A 21,345-nucleotide genomic window follows, 5' to 3' on the forward strand; every position below is an offset into this window, starting at 1 on the left:
TCTTTGTGGAAGGAAAGAAAGAAGACTTCCTGCTGTAAGAATAATGACGCCCTAAGGAAAAAACATCTGTTCTCCTGTCCAGTGCACTATGTTTTAAGGAAAGCAGTTGTTATCTGCTTTGAGTTAAAAGGTGGGCTTGTTCCCACCTCTACACTTCCCAAACTTGAGTTACTGCTCCATCTCTGATGTTGGAGGTTGGTATAAACAACTAAGCCCTTTATCTAAACATTTTAAATCCTTCTCTCTTCCCCTATTTTAGCCCACGCACTAGCCTGTGGAACTGACTTAACAGAAGGCATATTTTCTGGTCAGTTTTGGTCTTGGGAAAAAATTCTTAGCGTGAATGAAGAGGGTGACATTCATGGAAAGTTTAAACAAGTCTGGTATACGTAAGTGAAATCTAAAGTCCAGAATAAAAAGGAGAATCTGCAAGTGGCTTCATAGTTGTAGGGAAGTCTATTTTAGGTTGCTCCGTAAGATTTTATTATTTTGACTTTTTGACTTCCCAAAAGCAAAGTAGTGCTATTTCAGATACTCGTAGGAAACCTAAGGGGTTTGAGAACCTGGCTGAAATTTCTTAATTTTTCTTTCCTCCACTTCAAACCACGTAAAAGCCTACCTACTTTGGTCCAGTTAATCTCAGCCTGATCTAGCTAAAACAGTTAACAAAGTGCTAACAGGGTAAATGGTCCTTAGTGCTCTGCTCAGTTTGAGGGAGCCAGGACTCCTTGGCCCAAATGAATGTTTTTTTTTTTAATAGGCACCCAGGTGATTCTTATGATCAGGCTTGTGTGAAGCAAGTGTGGTGGGAGACAAGTTCTGCATGTCTGAGCTCACAATAGCCATTTGGGATTGGAAGCCTGGCCTCCTCATTCCTTAACTAGCTGGGCTGCCACCGGCAAGAAAATTCACCTCTTTGTGCTTAAGTTCCTCTACTTGGAAAATGGAGCCGGAGCGTCCACTTCAAAAGGCTATCCGGAGAATTAACCATAAAATGCTTAGAACATTATCATCATCCTTCTTACCAGTTGATTTTCAGCCCAGAGCACTGAATAACTACTTAATACATTTCTCTTGAGCCAATAAGACTGGGGAGGTATAAAGGAACCAGATCACTAGAGTTCTTAGTGCTGCTCACTGTTCTAGGTACAATCTCAGGATGACAACCCTCTTTTCTCTGCTTAGCCTACCTGGAACCATATTAGTTACTGTTATATGGCTCGGTTTTAAAACTGCAGGGAGTGGAGTTCCCACTGTACAAAAAGATTCCTAGTGTCTTTCACTTAAAAAAAAAAATATGCTATTTCGCTGCAGCAAAACAAAAATCTTTAGGAATCACTACTGCTTTAATTAACAGCATTATTTTTTTTTCTTCTCTCCTTACCTAAGGCTGCTGTGGTGCCATCTGCCCAGACCCTTAAAATTACTGACTTTAGCTTCAGTGACTTTGAGCTGTCTGATCTGGAAACAGCACTGTGTACAATTCGGATGTTTACTGACCTCAACCTCGTGCAGAACTTCCAGATGAAACATGAGGTAGGAATGCAGCAATGTCCTTTGGAAAAGTCTATGTGGGTGTGTAAGAGAATTGGTATTGAATGCAAGTATGGAATAGGGATTTTTACATTTACAGTCACCTAATATATAACTGAGCCTTTTAAAGAAAAATTATCATTCATCAAAAAGACATTGAATGGGCTCGTAGCATGTATCAGGCATCAGGGTGAAGACTAAGGGAGAGTGTTCCTGAAAGTAGGAGCAGGATGTGCAAAGGCATGACAGGAGAGACCGGGGGTGGGGACGAGGAGTACTGTTGAGGGGTAAGAATGGCAAGAGAAGCAATGGAAGAAGGTGAGAAGCAAATCATACAGAACCTTGTAAGCCATACAGAGGAATTCGGATTTTACCCCGAAAACAGTGGTGAGTCACAGGAATTTTATGCAGGTACGTCGCATGATCTCATTGTAGTGGTTATGACAACAGTGTACAGGGAAGGACCAAAGCAGGATGAACTCCTTTGAAAATGAAGAATGAAATGAAGGGGCGTGATGTGAGGCCAAGCTTTTAGTTGGAATAGGGTCAGATGAAAACTGATTTTAACCTCTGTTGCTTACCTTATTCACTTCTCAGAAAATAGCCTGAGATACCAGGGAATTCTGTTGTTTCATAATGGCTGTGTATTATAATATATAGCACCAAAGAATAAGAGGGAGCAGAAAGGAGTATTTGAAATAAAAATTCAGTAATCTTGCCTTTAAAGATTACTTTTCTGATCAGGTGAATGTCTAGTCTCCTTGTACAGATTTCCTTTCTGAAAATTTAAATATCTTGAAGGCCTCCACTATTTAGCACTGTATTAATTGATACAATGAAAATTTATTAACATATACTGTATACCCAGGACTGTGCCAAGTACACATTTCAGCAATGAATTGTCCCTGCTCTCAAAGGCCTCACAGAAATGAAAACCAAGAGTGAACATAGCTAAAGTTAATACATTATCATTTATGCTATTACTGGAGGCCTGAATCTGGTTTTTCCTGAATTTAACTAAAGTTTATGTTATTCTTTCTTGGGTAAAAATAAAGAACAATTGTCCATAGACTCTCACCTAATAATACTTTACTCTTGTTAGAGTGTGTTGATTAAGGGATATCATGTCATTTAATTATTTCAACAAGTTCTCTAGAAAGGCTGTTAATGGGGTTACTACTATTCCCATTTTACAAATGAAATTGAGACAGCATGGTTGAGTAGGAAGATCACAGATTTTTGAATCATAGCTCTTCTACTGATTAGCTCTTTTTCCCTTGGGCAATAAATCACTTATATTCTCAGTTTCCTCATCTGTTATTAGGGGTAATGGTATTATTCTCCCATGGGAGTCTTGTGAGAATTATATGTGCATCTGTGATTATCTATTTGTATGCATGTGATGTGTATGTATGTACTTATCTACAATACTCTGTTTAGCAAACAGGTGTAGAGTCCATGTCAGTTATCCCATTCTGAGGCCAAGTTTGACTGGTTATCAGATTTCTCAGTAGTAGGTCATAGGCTCATTTGTTAAAGCTGTATCTATTGATGGATGAAGATCTCATTTGGAGCCAGAAGTTCTATGTGAATCTCACTTCTGCTTCTTGCTAGTTGCAGGCAAGAAACCTATATAGCATCTCAAATCCCTTTCCATTCCTGAGAACTTCCATTCTTGAAACTAATAATGATTCTGTTCAAAGGGCTTGGCCAGAGCAGAGAAATGTGATTCTTATACTTTTAAACAAAATTCATATAAGTTGATTTATTTCTTCTAGGGCCTTTAGATAGCATTTGAGTGTTGGGTAATGAAGATAATCACTCAACGTTTCTGTAGAAAACTTTATTCTTACCACCTGTTGGATTTTTATCCATGAGGAAAAGATTTCCTTTTAACGTCTGATTCATCATTCTACCTTTTCTGTTTGAATAACTATTATTCTAATTCTGGCCAACATCAACTTGAACATTGCAATCATTCTGGTTGGCCTTCTTTCCTTAGTGCCTCTTCTATTTTGTTTCTTTCAGATATTATTGTCAGTATAATTTTAGGATGATTAACTTAAATATTAATGCTAGAGAGGATGTCAACATCATGAAGCTGCTGTAACTAAGAATATTTCATACTGAAAGATAGATTTTCATCTTCCCTTCATGGCTTCTAAATCTTTAGTTATTCCCCTATAATGATTATAACCATTGCCTCTTGCTGATCTCTGAACAGATCCTCTTTCTACTCAAGCAAATCTGTGTGTGCTGTGCTTGTTTTCACTTTCTATCTTTTACATCTCATCCTTCCCTGAATAATGTCTGCTCCATTCTATGCCACAACAAACATTTCGCTTCTTCAGAACCTGACTCAAGAATATCTGTTTGTGAAAGAACCCTAGGATTGACTTCATGCTTCTTCAGTTGCTATTTGGCAGTTTATAAACTTGCTCTTAATTTTATATATATATATATATATATATATATTTTTTTTTTTTTTGAGACGGAGTTTCGCTCTTGTTACCCAGGCTGGAGTGCAATGGCACGATCTCGGCTCACCGCAACCTCCGCCTCCTGGGTTCAGGCAATTCTCCTGCCTCAGCCTCCTGAGTAGCTGGGACTACAGACACGCGCCACCATGCCCAGCTAATTTTTTGTAGTTTTAGTAGAGACGGGGTTTCACCATGTTGACCAGGATGGTCTCGATCTCTGGACCTTGTGATCCACCCGCCTCGGCCTCCCAAAGTGCTGGGATTACAGGCGTGAGCCACCGCGCCCGGCCCTAATTTTATATTTTTTTATTTATTTCCTTTATATATGCAATTTTGTTATTTTCACTACTGATTGAATTTCTTGAAGCAGGAGCTAAGCTGTTTTCTGTTTCTTTTTTTTCTCTGATGGCATCTTGAGTTCACCACTCAGGAAGCCTTCCATAATTGTTGGAGACTGATTCAACATATTGAACAGGCTCTCTAGAGTCATCTAAACTGCAAATAACTACTCAGTAGTCCTGTACAAAATGCTGTGTTACAAATTTTAATGGTATCCAGCATATCCACTGAGAACTTACCAGATATGACCTTAATTTTTTTGTATGCTATTGAGAACATCCTGGTAACAGAATCTAAAACGGTATTTGAATCTAGTTACTACTTTGCCCTTTGGGTTAGCCAATTCTATTAGGTCCTTCTTAATAAAAGGGTAATAGAGTAGTCCATTAGGAATTATGTTTCATAGAGTCATTTTGGTCACTGTTTCACAATAAATGGTATTATCTATTTAATTGTTCTGTACATTTATGATTAGCAAAAAGATATATCCAAAGATTAAAGTTCTGGATTTTCCTATTTATTTTTCTTGCTGCTTTAATTAATCACCAGTAATTCTCTGCAGCATATTTTCTAAACATATAAAGAGAGTTTATAGATCTTACTTCAAAGTCTCCAAGTAAGATTAATTCATCACCTTCCTGACCTACTCTATTCAGAAATGAAATAATGGTGAAAGAAGCTGTGGTGTGCTTGAGAGGAACACATTCAATCTTAAACACACAGAAATCCTCCACTTGAAATATGGCGATTCAGTGGATAAAAAGGTTAGGAGACATTAGAGTTTTTTGTTATAAGAATTTCCTGTAATCTGAGCAAAGAACAGGAACAAAATGACCTGAAAAGAGAAGAGAGGATATGGAAGCATTGATTTCCCACCAAATCCTTTATAAGCAGTTTCTACCAACAATGAAGAAACCTTGTTTTTGGCCTACTTCTGTAGCTAATCATATTGTGTTGAATATTGTCAAAGCAACATTCTTTTCCCTTACTTTTTCCATTTCCCAGGGCAATGTTCTTTGTGTTTGAAGCAACTCTAGTGATATATATATAGGGAGAAGCACATATTTATTTTACAAATCCCCAAAAGTATAGTAAATCACTCAGATTTGAAGAGAGGCAGACTCTGATGCTAACACAAACCATGTTTAGGGCCCATGAGTCCCTGGGGATTTTATTTAATACACCACTTAGAGGTTGAATTAAACCCAACTCTTGAGACTTGCTGAAGTCTATCCTCCCGCTAGCCATCTTTTAAAGTGTTTTTTATGTGAACCCCAAAGCTTTATTTGACATATATTATTTTTTTTAATTACTTCTTTGTAACCAAGCAGTAACTACCTGAGTAATGATAGAATTAAGTCTCATAGCTCCAATTTGTCCCTGGACTTGTGCTAGGTACCTTGTTACTAGTTCACCCCCCGGGCTTTGCACTAAATACCTTCACAGATATACAACATGAGAGCATGGGAAGAAGTTGAGAGTGGCTGCTTTTATGGCTCTCTAATGGTGAATTCATACCTATGTGACCCTTTGGACTCTCCTAGTTGGTGACACATGGACGTGGCACATGGACACACGGACTTTTTATTTAAAAAAAAAAAAAAAAAAGACTAATCAATGCCCTACACTGCCCAAAATACCTTTCTTGGAGATCTCTTGCATTTTGTATCTAATTTAATTACTATGGTGGTTAACGTGGTGTGCTGTGAAGTCAAACTGCTCAAGTTTGATTTTGACCCTATCCCTAACTAACATTATGACCTTCAGAATGTTACGTCTCTGAGTGTCCATTTTCTTGTCTCTAAGATGATCAAAATAGCAGTATTAGGCTAAATATGAATGCTTTGCACAGTGCCTGGAACATAGTAAATGTGTGAAGATGTTGGCAATTATTGATACTACTTATGCTTTATTTTCTAAAGGTTCTTTGCAGATGGATTTTAAGTGTTAAGAAGAATTATCGGAAGAATGTTGCCTATCATAATTGGAGACATGCCTTTAATACAGCTCAGTGCATGTTTGCTGCTTTAAAAGCAGGCAAAATTCAGGTACTTTTTAGAGCCATTCATATAACTAATACATTTTATTTCTTAGTAATGAAATTTACCGCATATTCTCTCAAGCTCGCTCTAAGGTGCACAGATGATGATTGATTGACAATATTTGCTGTCATTTACATAATAAGTTATGTTTTATTTATTAAAGAGGACTAATCTGGCAAAAATGCTTAGTTGCTAATTTTCTTTCATATATATTAAATATGGCATATAAGAAAACTTTTAAAATAACCTCATGTTGCATGTAAATAATCTTTGGGCAAATAAATATTTCCTTCAGAGGAAAACACTACATTAGTAAGAAAAAGTATCACATTACTCATGTTCACATTCAGCCTGCTCCAGAGTAGAATTCCTCAAAAACCACCCAAGTCCTGAATTTGCTTCATTGTTAAGTTAGGGGTCTCTATCACATTTTCTCTGGAGCACTCAGTAAATTCTGTATGTGTTTCATCGAAAGGGTTTTAGCTTCCTATGAATTGACCAGACACTGTTTAAAAGGAAGATCAGTGCTGAAAACATTGAAGTAATTCATTGCTTTCTAGGCCAAATTTTATCCCTATCTCTGTCCTTAGATTCTAACTTCAGTGGGAATCGACTAGTTATTCTAGGTAAGTGATTCCAGGCATCCATCATACAACTGTTTTTAATTCAGAGCTTCCTTGCCTTTTTTTTTGTAAATAAATTCTAAAAATGTTATTCTCTGTACTACCTTCATAGGGTGCACATTTTAACTGGTTAAATCTAAAAGAAGTGACTGTTGTTCAAGAAGTCACATTCTCACTCATAGGCGGGTGTTGAACAATGAGAACACATGGGCACGGGGATGGGAGCATCACACACTGGGGTCTGTGGGAGGGAACTAAGGAAGGGAGGGTGGAGAGTTGGGGAGGGGTAACATGGGGAAAAATGCCAAGTACAGGTGATGGGGATGGAGGCAGCAAACCACATTGCTATGTATGTACCTATGCAACAATCTTATGTGTTCTTCACATGTACCCCAAAACCTAAAATGCAATAAAATATATTAAAAAAAAAAAAAGAAGTGAGATGAAATTTGATACAATAGTATTTTCCTGCTTTAGTAAACATTGTAGGTTGAGTATCCCTTATCCAAAATGGGATAAGAAGTGTTTTGGATTTCAGATTTTTTTCAAACTTTGGAATATTTGCATTATGCTTACTGGTTGATCATACCTAATCTGAAAATCCAATATTCCAATAAGCATTTCCTTTGAGACTTATTGGTGCTCAAGGAAGTACAAATTTTGCAGCATTTTGGATTTCAGATTAGGGATACTCAACCAGTGTAAGAAATTGGGAAAACTTATTTTGGGGTATGGAAAGGTCATAAGGATTATCATGATACACTGAAAACTATTCTTGTTCCCTGTGAGGAATAACAAAATGATGATTTCTATGCTGTTGTACAACCTATTTAAAGTTCTGAGAATTCTAGGAAAATACAGCTGATGATAATTTTAACTTGTGTTTTTTTACTAATGAAGGGGAACAGTATTATGATAATACACATGGCAGATACTAAAAAATAGCCTGTATTTATCTTGGGAGTATATTAGGTAACTTTTTAAAGCCAAGTTTTCATTTCAAATCATTTTCTTTCTATTGTTTTGCTTGAATTAACATTGTCTGCATTCCATAAGTATACAGCAACTGATAGCAGAGAATGAACAAAATCTGCAGGGAATTAAAAGAGAAAAAACAATTGTTTAAAGTTTATTATGATTATTCCACATAATAAATAATTAAGAATTACCGATACTATAGGCGGACAGATTATTAATTTATTGAGGCATTTTAGCTTTTCCTGTTGATAAGTGACATTTGTGGTAATCCCATTTTGAAGGACAAAGGACAACCAATTTCCTGAAGAATAGGATTCTAGGATTAATCCTTTGTGACTAGTACTTAGGTAAAGCACTGAGTGGGGAAAACAAGGTTACTGAAAAGAGATAATATAATGCTCTTCACCACATTATATCTGTACTCTCTTTCCTCCAATGTCTTTGATCATGCAGAACAAGCTGACTGACCTAGAGATACTTGCATTGCTGATTGCTGCATTAAGCCATGATTTGGATCACCGTGGTGTGAATAACTCTTACATACAGCGGTAAGACTGTTTCCCAGTAAAGCAAGAAAATGTTTTCTTTAAATTGTAGGGCTGTATTTTTTTAAGTTAAAACCACAGCAAATTTGATGGTACAAAATTGCAATTGGTCAAGATCCCATAACATACTCTGGTTATATTTAAAGGAGATGGAAAAAATAATGCAGGGTCAGTATTATGTTCATAATTTTTCAGCCCTGAAGTTCAAAACAGATTTATGTTGAGAATCTTATTTCATTAGATAATTACCAGGAGTTTTACTTTAGTTTATGTACACCTAGGTTAACAGCTTCCTTAGAAAACTATTAAGACTAGTCCAGAAAAGGTAACATTTCACCCTGCAATAGAAAAGGTAATATTTGAAAAGTGGTTAGCTCAGCCCTATGTACTTAAGTGCTCAGTAGAAGGAGGCTTTTGATCTTAGCAGAAGCCATATAGCACAACATTGGAGAACTGGGCCTCTGTCTAATTTCTCTATACCTTAATGTCCTGATCTATAAAATGGAGTTAATAGCATACTCACCTCGTAGGGTTGATATAAGTTGTAAAAAATAATGTACATCAATACCAAGGAGAATGCCCGGTACCTATTAAATCTTAGAAGCAGATGCTAGAGATATATCATCATCAGATGTCTGCTTATTGGCTGAGTTTGAGAGTGAGTTTGAGAGTAAAAAGATCAAAATCAACATATATACACTGAACATAATACTAATCGTTAGGACAAGAGTTTCAGGCTCCTTTAAGGGCCATACTTAAGTGGCATTTGAAATAACAAATGAGAGGATAAAAGTGACATCACTTTTCATCAAATGTTTGAGCCACTGTGATATTTTTATTTTCTTATAGGAATATAGTTGAAAGATCTACACTTTAAGTGCAAGATCTCTTACTACTGAGCATTTTTTAAGTACACAAGTGATTCTACTAATGGACAGATCTCTTAAGGAAATTCCAGATGTCTGATATCTAGAGGGAATTTCAGAAAGCTCTCTAATCACATTCTCCTTATCTAAATAAATGGAAAACTTCATGTAGAAAGAATTGTAGTGATGTAACAACCATGTCCTCTGCTGACCTTCGATGGGAAAAGATAGTAAGCACTTGCCTGAGTATCAGAGTCTGGCTGTTTCCTCTTGAAAATCTCATATTTTGGAGAACTAACTGGGTGACATATTCTTTGTCCCCTGTGCTTTGCCATGTGATTGCAACCCTGAGCTTCACATAGACACAGGGTAATTATTAAAGAGGACACTGACATGAAAAGATGTATAGTGCAGAGTCAAGCCACATAGCATGTCCCTCCACAGTCAACACAACCTAAAGATCAGGATCAGCATGTGCTACACTGAACATACTACTACTAGTATGTGGATTATTCATGTCTGGATTGCTCTAAGATGCTATTGCCCTGCTTTAGAGTTAAAAAAACACTCAACTATTTTTTCCTTTGTTTATTTAAAAATAATTACCCTGCCAACATCTGGAGAAACGTCATCTTCTCCAAAAAAAAAAAGAAAGAAAGAAAACGTCCTGGGAAAAAGTCATCGACTGCAGAATCTTGTTTTTACACACACACCACAAAGCAGACTTCCTCAAGTTTTTTTTTTTAAAAAGTTAAAGCAGTTTCAAAGATTTTTCTTTCTTCCTACATCCCTGTGGTTTGAGTAGAGGAAACCAAGAATTTTCCAGGGATTTTTTTTCTTTCCTTGCTGGTAAATGAGTGATACTTAAAGTAGAATTTTCTTAGCCAGGGGACTTAGGAGACTATGAGTACCATAAATATTCCCGTTTAAGTACTGTCTTCTAAAAAGGTATACTGTGTCCAGCCCTCATCACATAGTCAAACTACTATGTAGAGAAAATCAAAACAATAAAACAATGCACAGAGATGAAAGTAATTCATCAAAAAGAGAAAAAGTAATAATCATGTGGTAGATAAATTAGAAACTGAGATTTTCCTCATTCATTCTTGAACATCTTTTCAGAAAATTGCCCTGAAATTACCTTGAAGGAAGATATTTCTTCAAGAGGAAGTTGCCCCTTGAGTCATTATTTGATTCTTTGATTCTTTCTTTAATTAGGAAACTGCCGTTGTAGAGGAGTTCTATAGGTATGCCAGTGGAATATATGAGGGAAGAGTTCCCTGTTCATGCTTACTTCTCCCACTTGGATGAATAAAGAAAAAAATGATCTCAGATATATACTGAATTCTTATTTTAAAAATAGGCAGTAATAGGAACAAAATGGCTGCAGTGCAGACAACCACTAGAGAAAACACAACTGTAGCATTTGGTTTAGGTAGAGAAATTACCTGCATTGGGCCTTCAGTCAATATAAGAAGACTGCTATAGATGCATGTGTTTGGTTAGATTCAAGTTTGGTGTTGGTAAAATAATGCAGTGAAATTATGTTACATTTTAGGCAGATGGATAATGGGTAATTATTATACTAGGGCTTTTGCCCTTTGTGAGGCAGAAAGAGAGTGATAGAAGGATAAAATGTGATTCTTGCCATTAAGGAATGGTCATAGTCTCATGAAGTAATAGTGATCACTACAAGAAAGTATTTAGTCCTGAATTATTTAGTGCATGAACTGTCAGTGTTCAGCAGAGAAGACTGGTCAGAACAGAAGTTGTACACCTCCACTGTTAATGGAGGAATGAGACTTAAACTTGGTCTTAAAATGTGGGTGGGATTTAGAAAGGAGAAAGGATAAAGATAGTCCAGGAGCACCACGAGGTAAGCATTTTCTTGGAACAGTGATGATGGCTAGCTTGACCAGAGTTAGAAGGTTCACACTGATTAGGAATGAAACAAAAGAGAATGAACAAATAGAAGCTTTTTGAGTCAGGATTATAAAACTAAGCAGTACATTTTGGATTTGATATGGCTAGAAAAAAAGGTAGCCACTGCAGTGTGTAACAAACACACAGTTTTAGGAAAGAAGTCTGAATGTAAGCTACAAGGTAAGTGGGTAGAAATTAGAACCACAGAGTTCAACTAGAAAGCTGTTACAGCAAGTCAGGAATAAGCTGAAAAATTATATACTGGCTAGAGAGAGGAATAGACTGAAGGAGAAAAAAAATTAATTTAATAATGAGCAACTAGTTATATATAAGCATGAAGGAAGGAGATATGACTTGTGGTATAAGAAATTGGAACAGTGATGGTGCCATTGATGAAAATGAAAGAGCTGGGAAATCTGTATATGTGTGCATTGAGAGAGAGGGATGGCAAGGACGGAGGCTAGGGGAGTTTTGGCAATAAGTAGAAGATAATAAATAAGGTGGTAGTTAGGGGTGGTCAAATGATCAAATGAATGTGTTTTTTACAAGGGTAGAGATGCAATAAAATCGGGGAAAAAAAATCTCCTGGTAGCCACAATCATACTATGTATATTTGTCCTGGGAGAACTTGTTCTATCCCATAAGTGTCTTCCCTGCCAATAGAGGAAAGAAGTGAGCTGGAGGGTCATGGTCTGGCACAGTGAGAATAGAGGGTCAGCAGGATCTGAGAGACATAAAAGGGCCCTACACGCACACAAACCATGTGTGAAGTTCAAACTGGGTAGAGTCCATTTTATCCATGAATGAGGTTATCACTGGTCAGGTTGGAGATCTTGAGAGACTGGAGATCTGAATATGAATAAACTGCAAGTTCAATTAGTCATATGTCAGTAGCAAATACTAATAATATAAGCTAAAACCTTATATAGGCCTTATGGCATTTGAAACATTTTAGCACTTTTTATGTATTTGTTCATTTAGTCCTTATATCACCATGCAGTGTCTATGATGGTTATGGTAGTTAAGAGCCAACTTGAGCCAGAAGCCTGGCTTCAAATTTTGGCTTCTCCTCTTACTTTGTGACCTTGTGCAAGTCATTAAACTTCTCTGTGTCCCTGCTTCCTTCTTTGTATAATGGAATAATCAAAATACTTATCTTCTGAGTTTTCATAAGGATTAAAGGGGTAAAATAGATGTAAAGTGCTTAGAACATTCCTGGCACATATTAAATGCTCTACATGTTTTAGCAATTTTCAAAGAGGAATGTTCTTAGCAACAGATAGGAGTTCAAGATCTTGCTTTGTCTGTGGTGAATAAAGGGAGTGGCAAAGATACTGTGCCCAGTAGAACCTAGTAGCTGTGGAACAAAGAAGTGGAGCCCTGTCCATCTTATGTGCAAAGAGATAATCAGTAGTGTCAAGGAGGTCAGAGAACTCTGAGGTCAAAAGGTGAAATGAATCATCATTATGAATATCTATGTCACTGAATATGATTATAGACAATAAGAAGGCAAAAACAAAAAAACCGCATTGAGAGAAAAAGGCAATACTGATGTTATGAAGAGAAATGATGAAGTAAAGAACTTAATGGGATTCAAGGTTATGAAGAAGTAGTTAGAGAATTGAGCCCAGAATATTATATATGACTAAGAAACAGAACCAAGGACGTTGTTAGCATTGGTGACATAGGAAGATTGGGGTTGCAGTATAGTTCCCCACTCCCATGGGGCATGAGGTTTTCATTTTCTGTAGAATTCTAAGGTTTTCTATTTCTAAAATATTGGTCTGATTTCTCCACTGAGCATCCTAATACTCCTGTCAGAGATGGACCAACAACTATGCAGAACAGAGGAAAATGCAGAATGAGTTTGCTGGTCGATTAGTGCTCACTGACAGCAGTATGAGAACAAAACTCTGTAGCAGTAGTGGTTTAAATTGGTCCCTCTGATGCAACCGTAATTAAAGAACCGACATAGCCTCGTGTTTGAAAGAGGAAAATACAACAAATATAGAATACATTGGTTCCATGAATGTTTTTATATACAGGGAATTCAGGGCATTTGTCACTCTGCTATTGATTCATGAATCTGTATTGTTAGAATGTAAGTAAAGGCAAACACAGTTTGCATTAGTTTATCTCAAAAGCCAAGAATTTTCTCTAATGTGAAAGAGCCCCTTCTGCGCCGTCTAAAAATGTAATGTGTGTTTGAAGTTCTGACTTGCTTGTGTCATATCCACGTAATTGCATTTCCTGGTCCAGCCCCTAATTAGGTCAGTAAGTGCATGCGCTGTGCCTTTAAAGTACTTGGGTACCTTAAGACAGTGTGTTGCAGTGAAGAGGATATATCCTCAATGGCATCTCTACCACTTATATCGACTTTGAGCACATTATTTTTCTCTAAACCTTTGTCTAAAAAGCAAAAAAGATGGCAGTTTTAGAGAGGTCTCAGCCTAGGTCACCCAGGAGGCACAACCTGAGACGATCATCAGTGTGCATATAGCTTATTTGTGAATATGACCCCAGGGAGCAGGAATTTGGGACGGGGAGTGAAGCAGGGAAAAAAGGAAAGCCAGTAGAGGGATGAGTTATCCAGATGTCCACCCATACTGCGCTCAGTCCTGCCACGTGCTTTTGAAGAGTCTTCTGAGATAAGACCCTGAACTGTTGACTGGTAAGACAAAGACAATAGTCTGTAGGTCTTTGTACCCCAGTGGTTGAAGGTGGTCCACCGACCTTCACTCTTTCACACTTCCAGGCTGAAGAAGTGTGAGTGCAGAGAAAATTCCTCTGGCACCAGCTGTGGGGTAACAAAGCTCTAAGGCAGAAGTGAGAGGTATTGAAGGTAGGCTGGGGCAAAACACTTTCTAATTGATACCTGAATGAAGTCTGTTAAAGTGTGCATGACACTGGACACTACATCAGTGGATGAGCAAAAGGTGGGAATGCGAGTTTTGATGTGGTAATTGGAAATGACCTGCACAGGGTTATTGCAAAAACTAAATATAATAAACTACATAGCATAGTACCTGACATGTTATAGGCTGTCATTACAGGCCATCTCCCTGGGTGATCTTATCTACTCATATGCGGGATTACCATCTGCATGTTGGTGCATTCCAAATCTGTATCTCTAGTCCAGAACTGAGTTCAGACATTTATATCCACTTGGGTCTATTTCAGGCACCTTAAAATGAACAGATCCAACATCCAGCTAGTCAGCTTCCCCTGCTTCATCCCCGTCTCTAATCATTTTCTCCCTTTTCCTATCTCAGTAAATGAGGTCAGCATCCCAAGGTAGAAACTTTAACATTCATACTTTTTCCCTTTATCGCCCTCATCCGTTCACTTCCCTCATCCCACTCCTAGTCAGATTCGTTACCAGTTCCTATCTGATCTATTCCTAACCAGCTCTCAGATATCTGCTTCTCTTCCTTTGGGTTGCTACAACTCTGATCTGGGCTCTCTCTTACTTAGGTTACTAGAAATTTCCCAGTAGTCTTCTAACTAACTCCCAGCAGTCTCGATACATAAGCAATCCTGTTTCCATTAAGTTCATCCTTTCTTAGGATGAACTTATGTTTCTCTGTTCACTGCCATTCAATCAATGTCAAGCATTATTTCAGCACAGTACCTGATCCATACTCCAACTCACTAAATATGGAAGGAGCAAATAAGACAAGAAGGGCAAGAATTAATTTGGGAAAAGTTAGGACAATAACATTGATCAATCAGCAGTGTAGACGACACTTTAAACAGTAATAGATGAGATTACCTGTGCTCTTACCTTTATTTTCACTTTGCTATTTTCATTTTCCCTCAGGCTTCTTTCACTTTGCCTATTTTTCCCCCTACATTACATTTTTTCAGTCTTAGGTATCTTCTCTATCTTCAACAAATTACAAGCAAAGTAAACTAATGATTCAGATAGTAATAGGAAGAAATAACAACACAATTGTTTTATTCAACACTTTTATATGGACCTTTACAATTCACAAACCCCTTTCCTATAAATTTTAGGATCAGAGGCTTCTGAAACTTCATCTCTTTCTTATGAAAAAGAAATAGTGAGAACTATGCTTAATAATCACGTGAAGGGTCATGAGAAACATGAGGTGGAGGATTGTGCTTGTCATGCTTTAGAGCTTTATTTGTGACTGTCTCAGATATAATGAACTGAGTATAATATCCTTTCCTTGCTCTTCACTCAGCCAACGGGTTTTTACTGCTTCACCAAGTTCAGCTAGGAGAACTAGCAGGATATCCTGCATTAAAATGACCTGGATCCCACATGGGGAGCTTTCCAACTCAGCTGTCTCCTTCCTTCCTTCCTAGGGGGCATGTGGACTGACTATCCCTCTTTTCCTTGCCTTTCATCATTCATACCTCAGTTAATTCCAACTCAGTAAGTCCTTTTCATATCTGCAGACACATATTAATAAGCTCACCTTCAGCCTGAGCATTATTTCAGAGAAAAAACTAACGTGAATTTCTTTCAGCTTTTATATCAATTGCAGTTTTGAAATTAAAAATATTGTTGGTACGACTATTTCACAGGGTTTTGTTTTCCTATGTTTAGAGGTATTAATTTTTAGTCCTTATTCCTTACTTCTATTTTAATTAGTATTAAAACCAGTGAAATTGTTCATACTTTGCAATGGAAATGATTACATTGATATTTGAAAACAATTTGACTCTTTATATTTGTTTCCCAGAGATTACCTAACCCTTTTCACAATAAAAGGAGAGAAAATTGTTAATTGATTAACTTTGTGAAGTAGCCTCTTTTTTAGTTAGCCAGTAATAAAAATGTACTGATAAACTTGCATATTAAGGAAATTGATCTTTTTCTCTTTCTTCAACAAAATATTTTCAGAAGTGAACATCCACTTGCTCAGCTCTACTGCCATTCAATCATGGAGCACCATCATTTTGACCAGTGCCTGATGATTCTCAATAGTCCAGTAAGTACTGAATTTATTGTTGTGGAATTTTAAAAGAGAGCTTTATAAATTCAGTTTTATTTTTAGATTTTGGATTTATTCCCAGCATCATAAATTCTTGCACATACTTTATTCCTTTTTGGGTAAGGAAGGCAATGCCAAACATTTGAGATCCTCACAGCCTCACTTCTCTAGACAACTAGAACTGTTTACATGTTGCCCGATAAGGGAAATTTGGTTATTCTACTCTATGTGGCTATTCCAAGTTAGAAACAAACAAAATGGGTATTTTGTGGCTCTCAGATAATTCTGCTTTTTTTGTTTAATCAAGTGAAGTGGTTTCTATAGCTCAAGCATTTGCTTTCACAAAGCAATACCTTTTCCTCTTTTGGTTCAAATTTTTAGTCACTAAGAAATGATTTTATTAAAGAGTAAAGCTGTTTAACAACTTGGTGAAGTGAATATTTATCAACATTAAAGTATATGCTATGCAATGCCAAACATACTTACGTTAAGGAAAACAAGGTTAAAATAATATGCACCAGGATATTAAGAATGGCTGTGCTGGTATAATAAAATAGTAATCTTTATTTGGGGGGGGGGGCGTTCATTATTTACATTATCTGTTGTGTGTATTACCTTCATGATAAGAGAAAATGAAAGTTTTACATTGAACATACACAGTGCATGACATATAATCTTAAAGCAGTTTTACCATAATATCTCTAAGTTTACTCAGTGGGGCTAGTTCTTTCCTGAGCCTTGGGAAAAAATTCAGAGATTGCCATCGCTTTTCTGGTCACTCTTTTATAAGTTAAAAGCCCTCTAGTTAGTTTAGATCCCAATATATAGAATAGAGTTCTTAACTCAGAAACCAAAATGTCTGCTCCTGGGTGGCAGTCCAAATTTTGAACATGATTTAAAGTTTCAGGTTTTCTGTAACTGCACTGCTTGGCTTCTCTCATTCCTGACTTTGTGTTTCTTCTAGATCCTCCTCTCTCACCAACCTCCATGTAGTTTCTTACTCCTTCATCGTTGGAGAATGGGCAGGGAGAATAGTAAGAAACATCAAAACATTCTTAACAGACTGGTACTGATATGAGTCTTGCCTTCTAGACTTTTGAGGCAGGAGTCAGACACAAGTCTACTCTAGGCCCACCTCCACCCAAATGATAGGACGCATACATGGGAACTCCACGCCCCTCATGTGATTGTTTAATATGAATTAGTTCATGTGTAGAAGGGAGGTATTTGAATGGTATCAGTGTACTATAGACATTCTATCATTTCATACACAACTTCTCTGGGGTGAGAGGTGCCAGAAGTATAGAAGTTGAATTCTGACCTTCAGCAAAACAGAAAAAAGCCCTCCCGTTGGCTCCTGTGCATACAGCTCTTTCCATTGTATCTTGGGAACATTAAAAATGAGCACTTGCACCTGAGGTTCTCTCCCTTGCTTCAGACTCTTGTAGGCTCTCAGTAGCTTGCTCTTCCTTCAGTGCCCACCTTAATAGCAGCCTTACTGTCTGGTGATCAATTCTATATGCCTTGTTGTAAGGCCCCCACAAACCAGCATTTCCACTGTTTTTGTCCATCTTTAATGTCCTCACAGGCAGCCTCCAGACCTGCGAGACTGGCCTGTCCAAGTTACTTCCAGAGGTACCAATTCCTGGTTTGGTTTGTGCTCTGGTTACAAAGTTGCATAGGTTTTGAGTGGTCTTTCCCAGTACCCTTTTTTCACATAATCCATGTCATTTTTAGTGTTTTTCAGAACTGAAATTTTTTCAGAACTGAAATTTCTCAGGAATGTTTATGTCATGTTATAGTAGAAACATCTATACTTTTCTTAGAATTTGCTCTCTATGTGTTCCCACTGAAACTTTCATTTCAATATCCCATTACAAATTTAGCTCCAGAGAAAGAAAATATGCTAACTTTTTAAAAGTATATTTAACAGTATTCCTATCAACTGACCTCTGTTGCTATATAACTTATTATATAATATGTTATTACTTAACATGTAAGGAATCTGATTGTATATATGGCTGGCTCAAATTATAAGACTTATCTATATATTCTATCTTTGTAAGCATAATGACACAAGACATTATATCCTCAGCTTTTGGGAGTAAAATGTAGGAACATAGCACTAAAAGTCATTTCATTTTCCACTTGTACTTTTTATCTTCAAATAAGTATCTGAAGGTATTTTCTGAATAATTCTTCTGTTTAGCCTAGAATCTAAATTGATTTAGTATTTAAAAATAATGTTTATGGTTGTAATTATAGATTATTGTCATTAATTAGAACCATGCCACAATTTCAACATCTAGTTATCCTCTAACCATTGTGCTCTGGCCCTAGCCTAGCATATCCAGTTCTCCTGTCTTCATAACAAATCCTTTGCTTTCAGATCTCATTCCTAAGCCTCAGGGTTTTTTCTCGGCCCTAAAATATAGGAAGCACAACTGACTCAATTTGCAGATGTTGTTTTGATCATATTCTGAGTGCCTGGTCTGTGTGTTTTACTTAGTTCAATATTAGAGGAACACTATGCTTTAAATTACAGACAAGAAATTAAAAAACGGTTACATAGTAAAAACTTTCAATGATTTGCACATGGATTAGCTACCTTTTAAATACTCCTTATAGAAGTTTCAACCCATGCTTTCTTTTACCACTGACCAGTAAGCACCCTTTGACTCATGCCCTTTACCCATTTAAGATGTTCCTAAGGAATATGCACTGTTATCATAACTAAGTTAAAATTATATAAATTTGCACCAGAAATGTTACTGGATTTATTTTAAATGCCATATAGAAGTGACTTTTTTCATAATCAATTGTGTAAAAAATTTACCACTCCATTATTCATATCCATTAATATGGCTTTGATTTTTTTCAAAGTTTTACTTGCTGTTAGATTTTAACAATTAGTCTGCCCTATGGAAAAGGATAGCAATTAGATTTGAAGTCTGGACTAAGGCTTAAGGAGTATAAGAGTTGGAAAAACATGCATATGTAGGCAGCTGTTTATCTGTATGACACAGGGGTGGGATGGGAGCATCGAAGGGAAACATTATTTCATGGTATTTAAGTGTGCCCTCTACATCATGAGTTTAGAATACTGGGCATGTGTTTAAGAAATATGAATATATTTCCAGATTTTGTTCTTGTCAGCAGCTTCTCCCTGGAGTGCTAACTTGGTTTTCTTTTTTATCAAGGGCAATCAGATTCTCAGTGGCCTCTCCATTGAAGAATATAAGACCACGTTGAAAATAATCAAGCAAGCTATTTTAGCTACAGACCTAGCACTGTACATTAAGTAAGTTTTAAGCAATACCCTGAGAAAGAAGTCTTGGATGTCATTGCATTGTTTCAAATTTTGAGAAATTTCAAAGCACAAATGTCCTGGCAAAGCTGCTTATCAGACTATGGAGCCGTTTCTTAAAGGTAGCCAAAAAGTCTACTTATTGGACAAAAGGACTACTTATAAGTAGTCCTTTAGCTACTTATTGCTGAAAATTACAGAATACATAATTATTTCTAATGTTTATCACTGTGTCTCTGAAACTACATACAAATCTAATAGCCATCTCAAGGTCATTCTAAGCCATGTTGTCTAAAGATTATATAGGTCATTTGCTTTTCCTCCTTTCCCTTTCCCCCTTGTGTGGACAACTTCTGACCATTTCATGACTCCTTTATACCATCATCCAAGCTTAGCCGGGCAGAAAGGGTGTTACTGCCAAGCAAGTAACTCTTGTTTCTTTTTATTTGATTTTGACAGAAGAATATTAATATAGAACTTTGAACTTAGTGATTCTAAAATAAGAGTATACATTAGAGTGGTCTCTGTGATTATGCATTTTCATGATTAAGCTGCCTTTCTAAAAGCTAGAAAATACTTTTGTGCATTTGGGCAATCATAAGTTTTCAACTCCTAGGCTGAGAGCTTTGATGCATGCATGGGAATGGGGGGAGTCAGGGAATCACACTCAGGATTTCCTTGTAACATGAGTCTCTCTCCATCTGTAAGGAATTCACATTCATGGTTCTAGTCACTCTTAGAAGTAAAAACAAATAGAACAAACACAAAAAAGCATATGCCAGATATCTACTATTATATATCTAAAAGTAACTGCATGTGCTTTTAGAGCACTTTGAGGTTAAGACAAAATAATACATATTAATAGTAAACTTCCATTTATTAAAAATAATTGCAGAATAAGGATTATCAAATTAACAAGAATTTGAAAAATAGCGCCTATCCAACCTTTGCAGGACATATGAGTCTCTTCTTTGAACCCTTATGAAACATACTTTTCATTTTTGGTAATCATATACAATCAGTTTTATTACATAAGTTCTTCTTGAGTCCTGTGTCTCCAGGTAGATATTAAACACTGTAAAAAGAAAAATTTTTATCATGCTTTCTCAAAATGCTTAATAATACTGGGCATGTAAGAGGTATTTACTATACACTAGATATGATTATATTCACTGAATAATAAGAAATGGTATTTTAAATTTTACCTAGTCTTTATTTCAGAAGCAGTTTACAACTTCATAATTTTTTATCCTATACCATGATATAAATGATTGTTAAACTGAAACCTATAGATCTTATTCTGCCATGCACTTAAAATATCTGAAATAATTCTCAGCATCAAATTTTTAACTCATAGTTTCATTTTTCATAAAATAACAAATATTCAAGAATTGAAATTACCATTATTTGTGATCTATCATTAAAAATTAGATGAGGTTTAATGTTTTACCCAAAGCAAATGATAAAAGGGGGAAGTGAGGTATTAAAGATTTGTAAATGTTGATTTTATAGTAGGTTCAAAGATGGGGGAAAAAAATGAGACATTTTTTTTAACCAAAAATTTACTCCATGAGTCTTTGTAGACCAAAGGGATGAGAGCCGAGGTACTTATATAACCACCACTTTTTTTTTAATGTTGTAGGAGGCGAGGAGAATTTTTTGAACTTATAAGAAAAAATCAATTCAATTTGGAAGATCCTCATCAAAAGGATTTGTTTTTGTAAGTATGTTTACTATCTTTAAAG

The 21,345-nt window shown here is 36.4% G+C and overlaps 1 protein-coding gene and 2 long non-coding RNA genes across 9 annotated transcripts in view; 1 reads left to right on the plus strand and 2 right to left on the minus strand.

Moving 5' to 3' along the window:
• Positions 1 to 21,345, plus strand: part of PDE5A (phosphodiesterase 5A) — a 128,471-nt gene that overhangs the window by 95,709 nt on the left and 11,417 nt on the right. For all 7 annotated transcript variants that reach the window (XM_032292431.1, XM_032292429.1, XM_032292430.1 and 4 more), the window contains 6 exons: positions 1,390 to 1,536; positions 6,275 to 6,400; positions 8,449 to 8,543; positions 16,203 to 16,290; positions 19,494 to 19,594; positions 21,243 to 21,320. In XM_032292431.1, the coding sequence (XP_032148322.1) occupies positions 1,390 to 1,536; positions 6,275 to 6,400; positions 8,449 to 8,543; positions 16,203 to 16,290; positions 19,494 to 19,594; positions 21,243 to 21,320 (635 nt within the window). The remainder of the gene's footprint in view (positions 1 to 1,389; positions 1,537 to 6,274; positions 6,401 to 8,448; positions 8,544 to 16,202; positions 16,291 to 19,493; positions 19,595 to 21,242; positions 21,321 to 21,345) is intronic.
• LOC116560883 lies at positions 4,270 to 21,246 on the minus strand. Its single transcript, XR_004273187.1, has 3 exons — positions 21,144 to 21,246; positions 5,180 to 5,187; positions 4,270 to 4,303 (listed from the first exon to the last, which is right to left on the minus strand). It is a non-coding gene; the product is annotated as an uncharacterized LOC116560883 (long non-coding RNA).
• Positions 9,980 to 14,768, minus strand: LOC116560882. The gene is made up of 2 exons (XR_004273186.1): positions 14,356 to 14,768; positions 9,980 to 12,178 (listed from the first exon to the last, which is right to left on the minus strand). It is a non-coding gene; the product is annotated as an uncharacterized LOC116560882 (long non-coding RNA).

This window comes from Sapajus apella, unplaced genomic scaffold (genome assembly GCF_009761245.1).
Source record: "Sapajus apella isolate SASKATOON/1434 unplaced genomic scaffold, GSC_monkey_1.0 scaffold27, whole genome shotgun sequence".
NCBI lineage: Eukaryota > Metazoa > Chordata > Mammalia > Primates > Cebidae > Sapajus > Sapajus apella.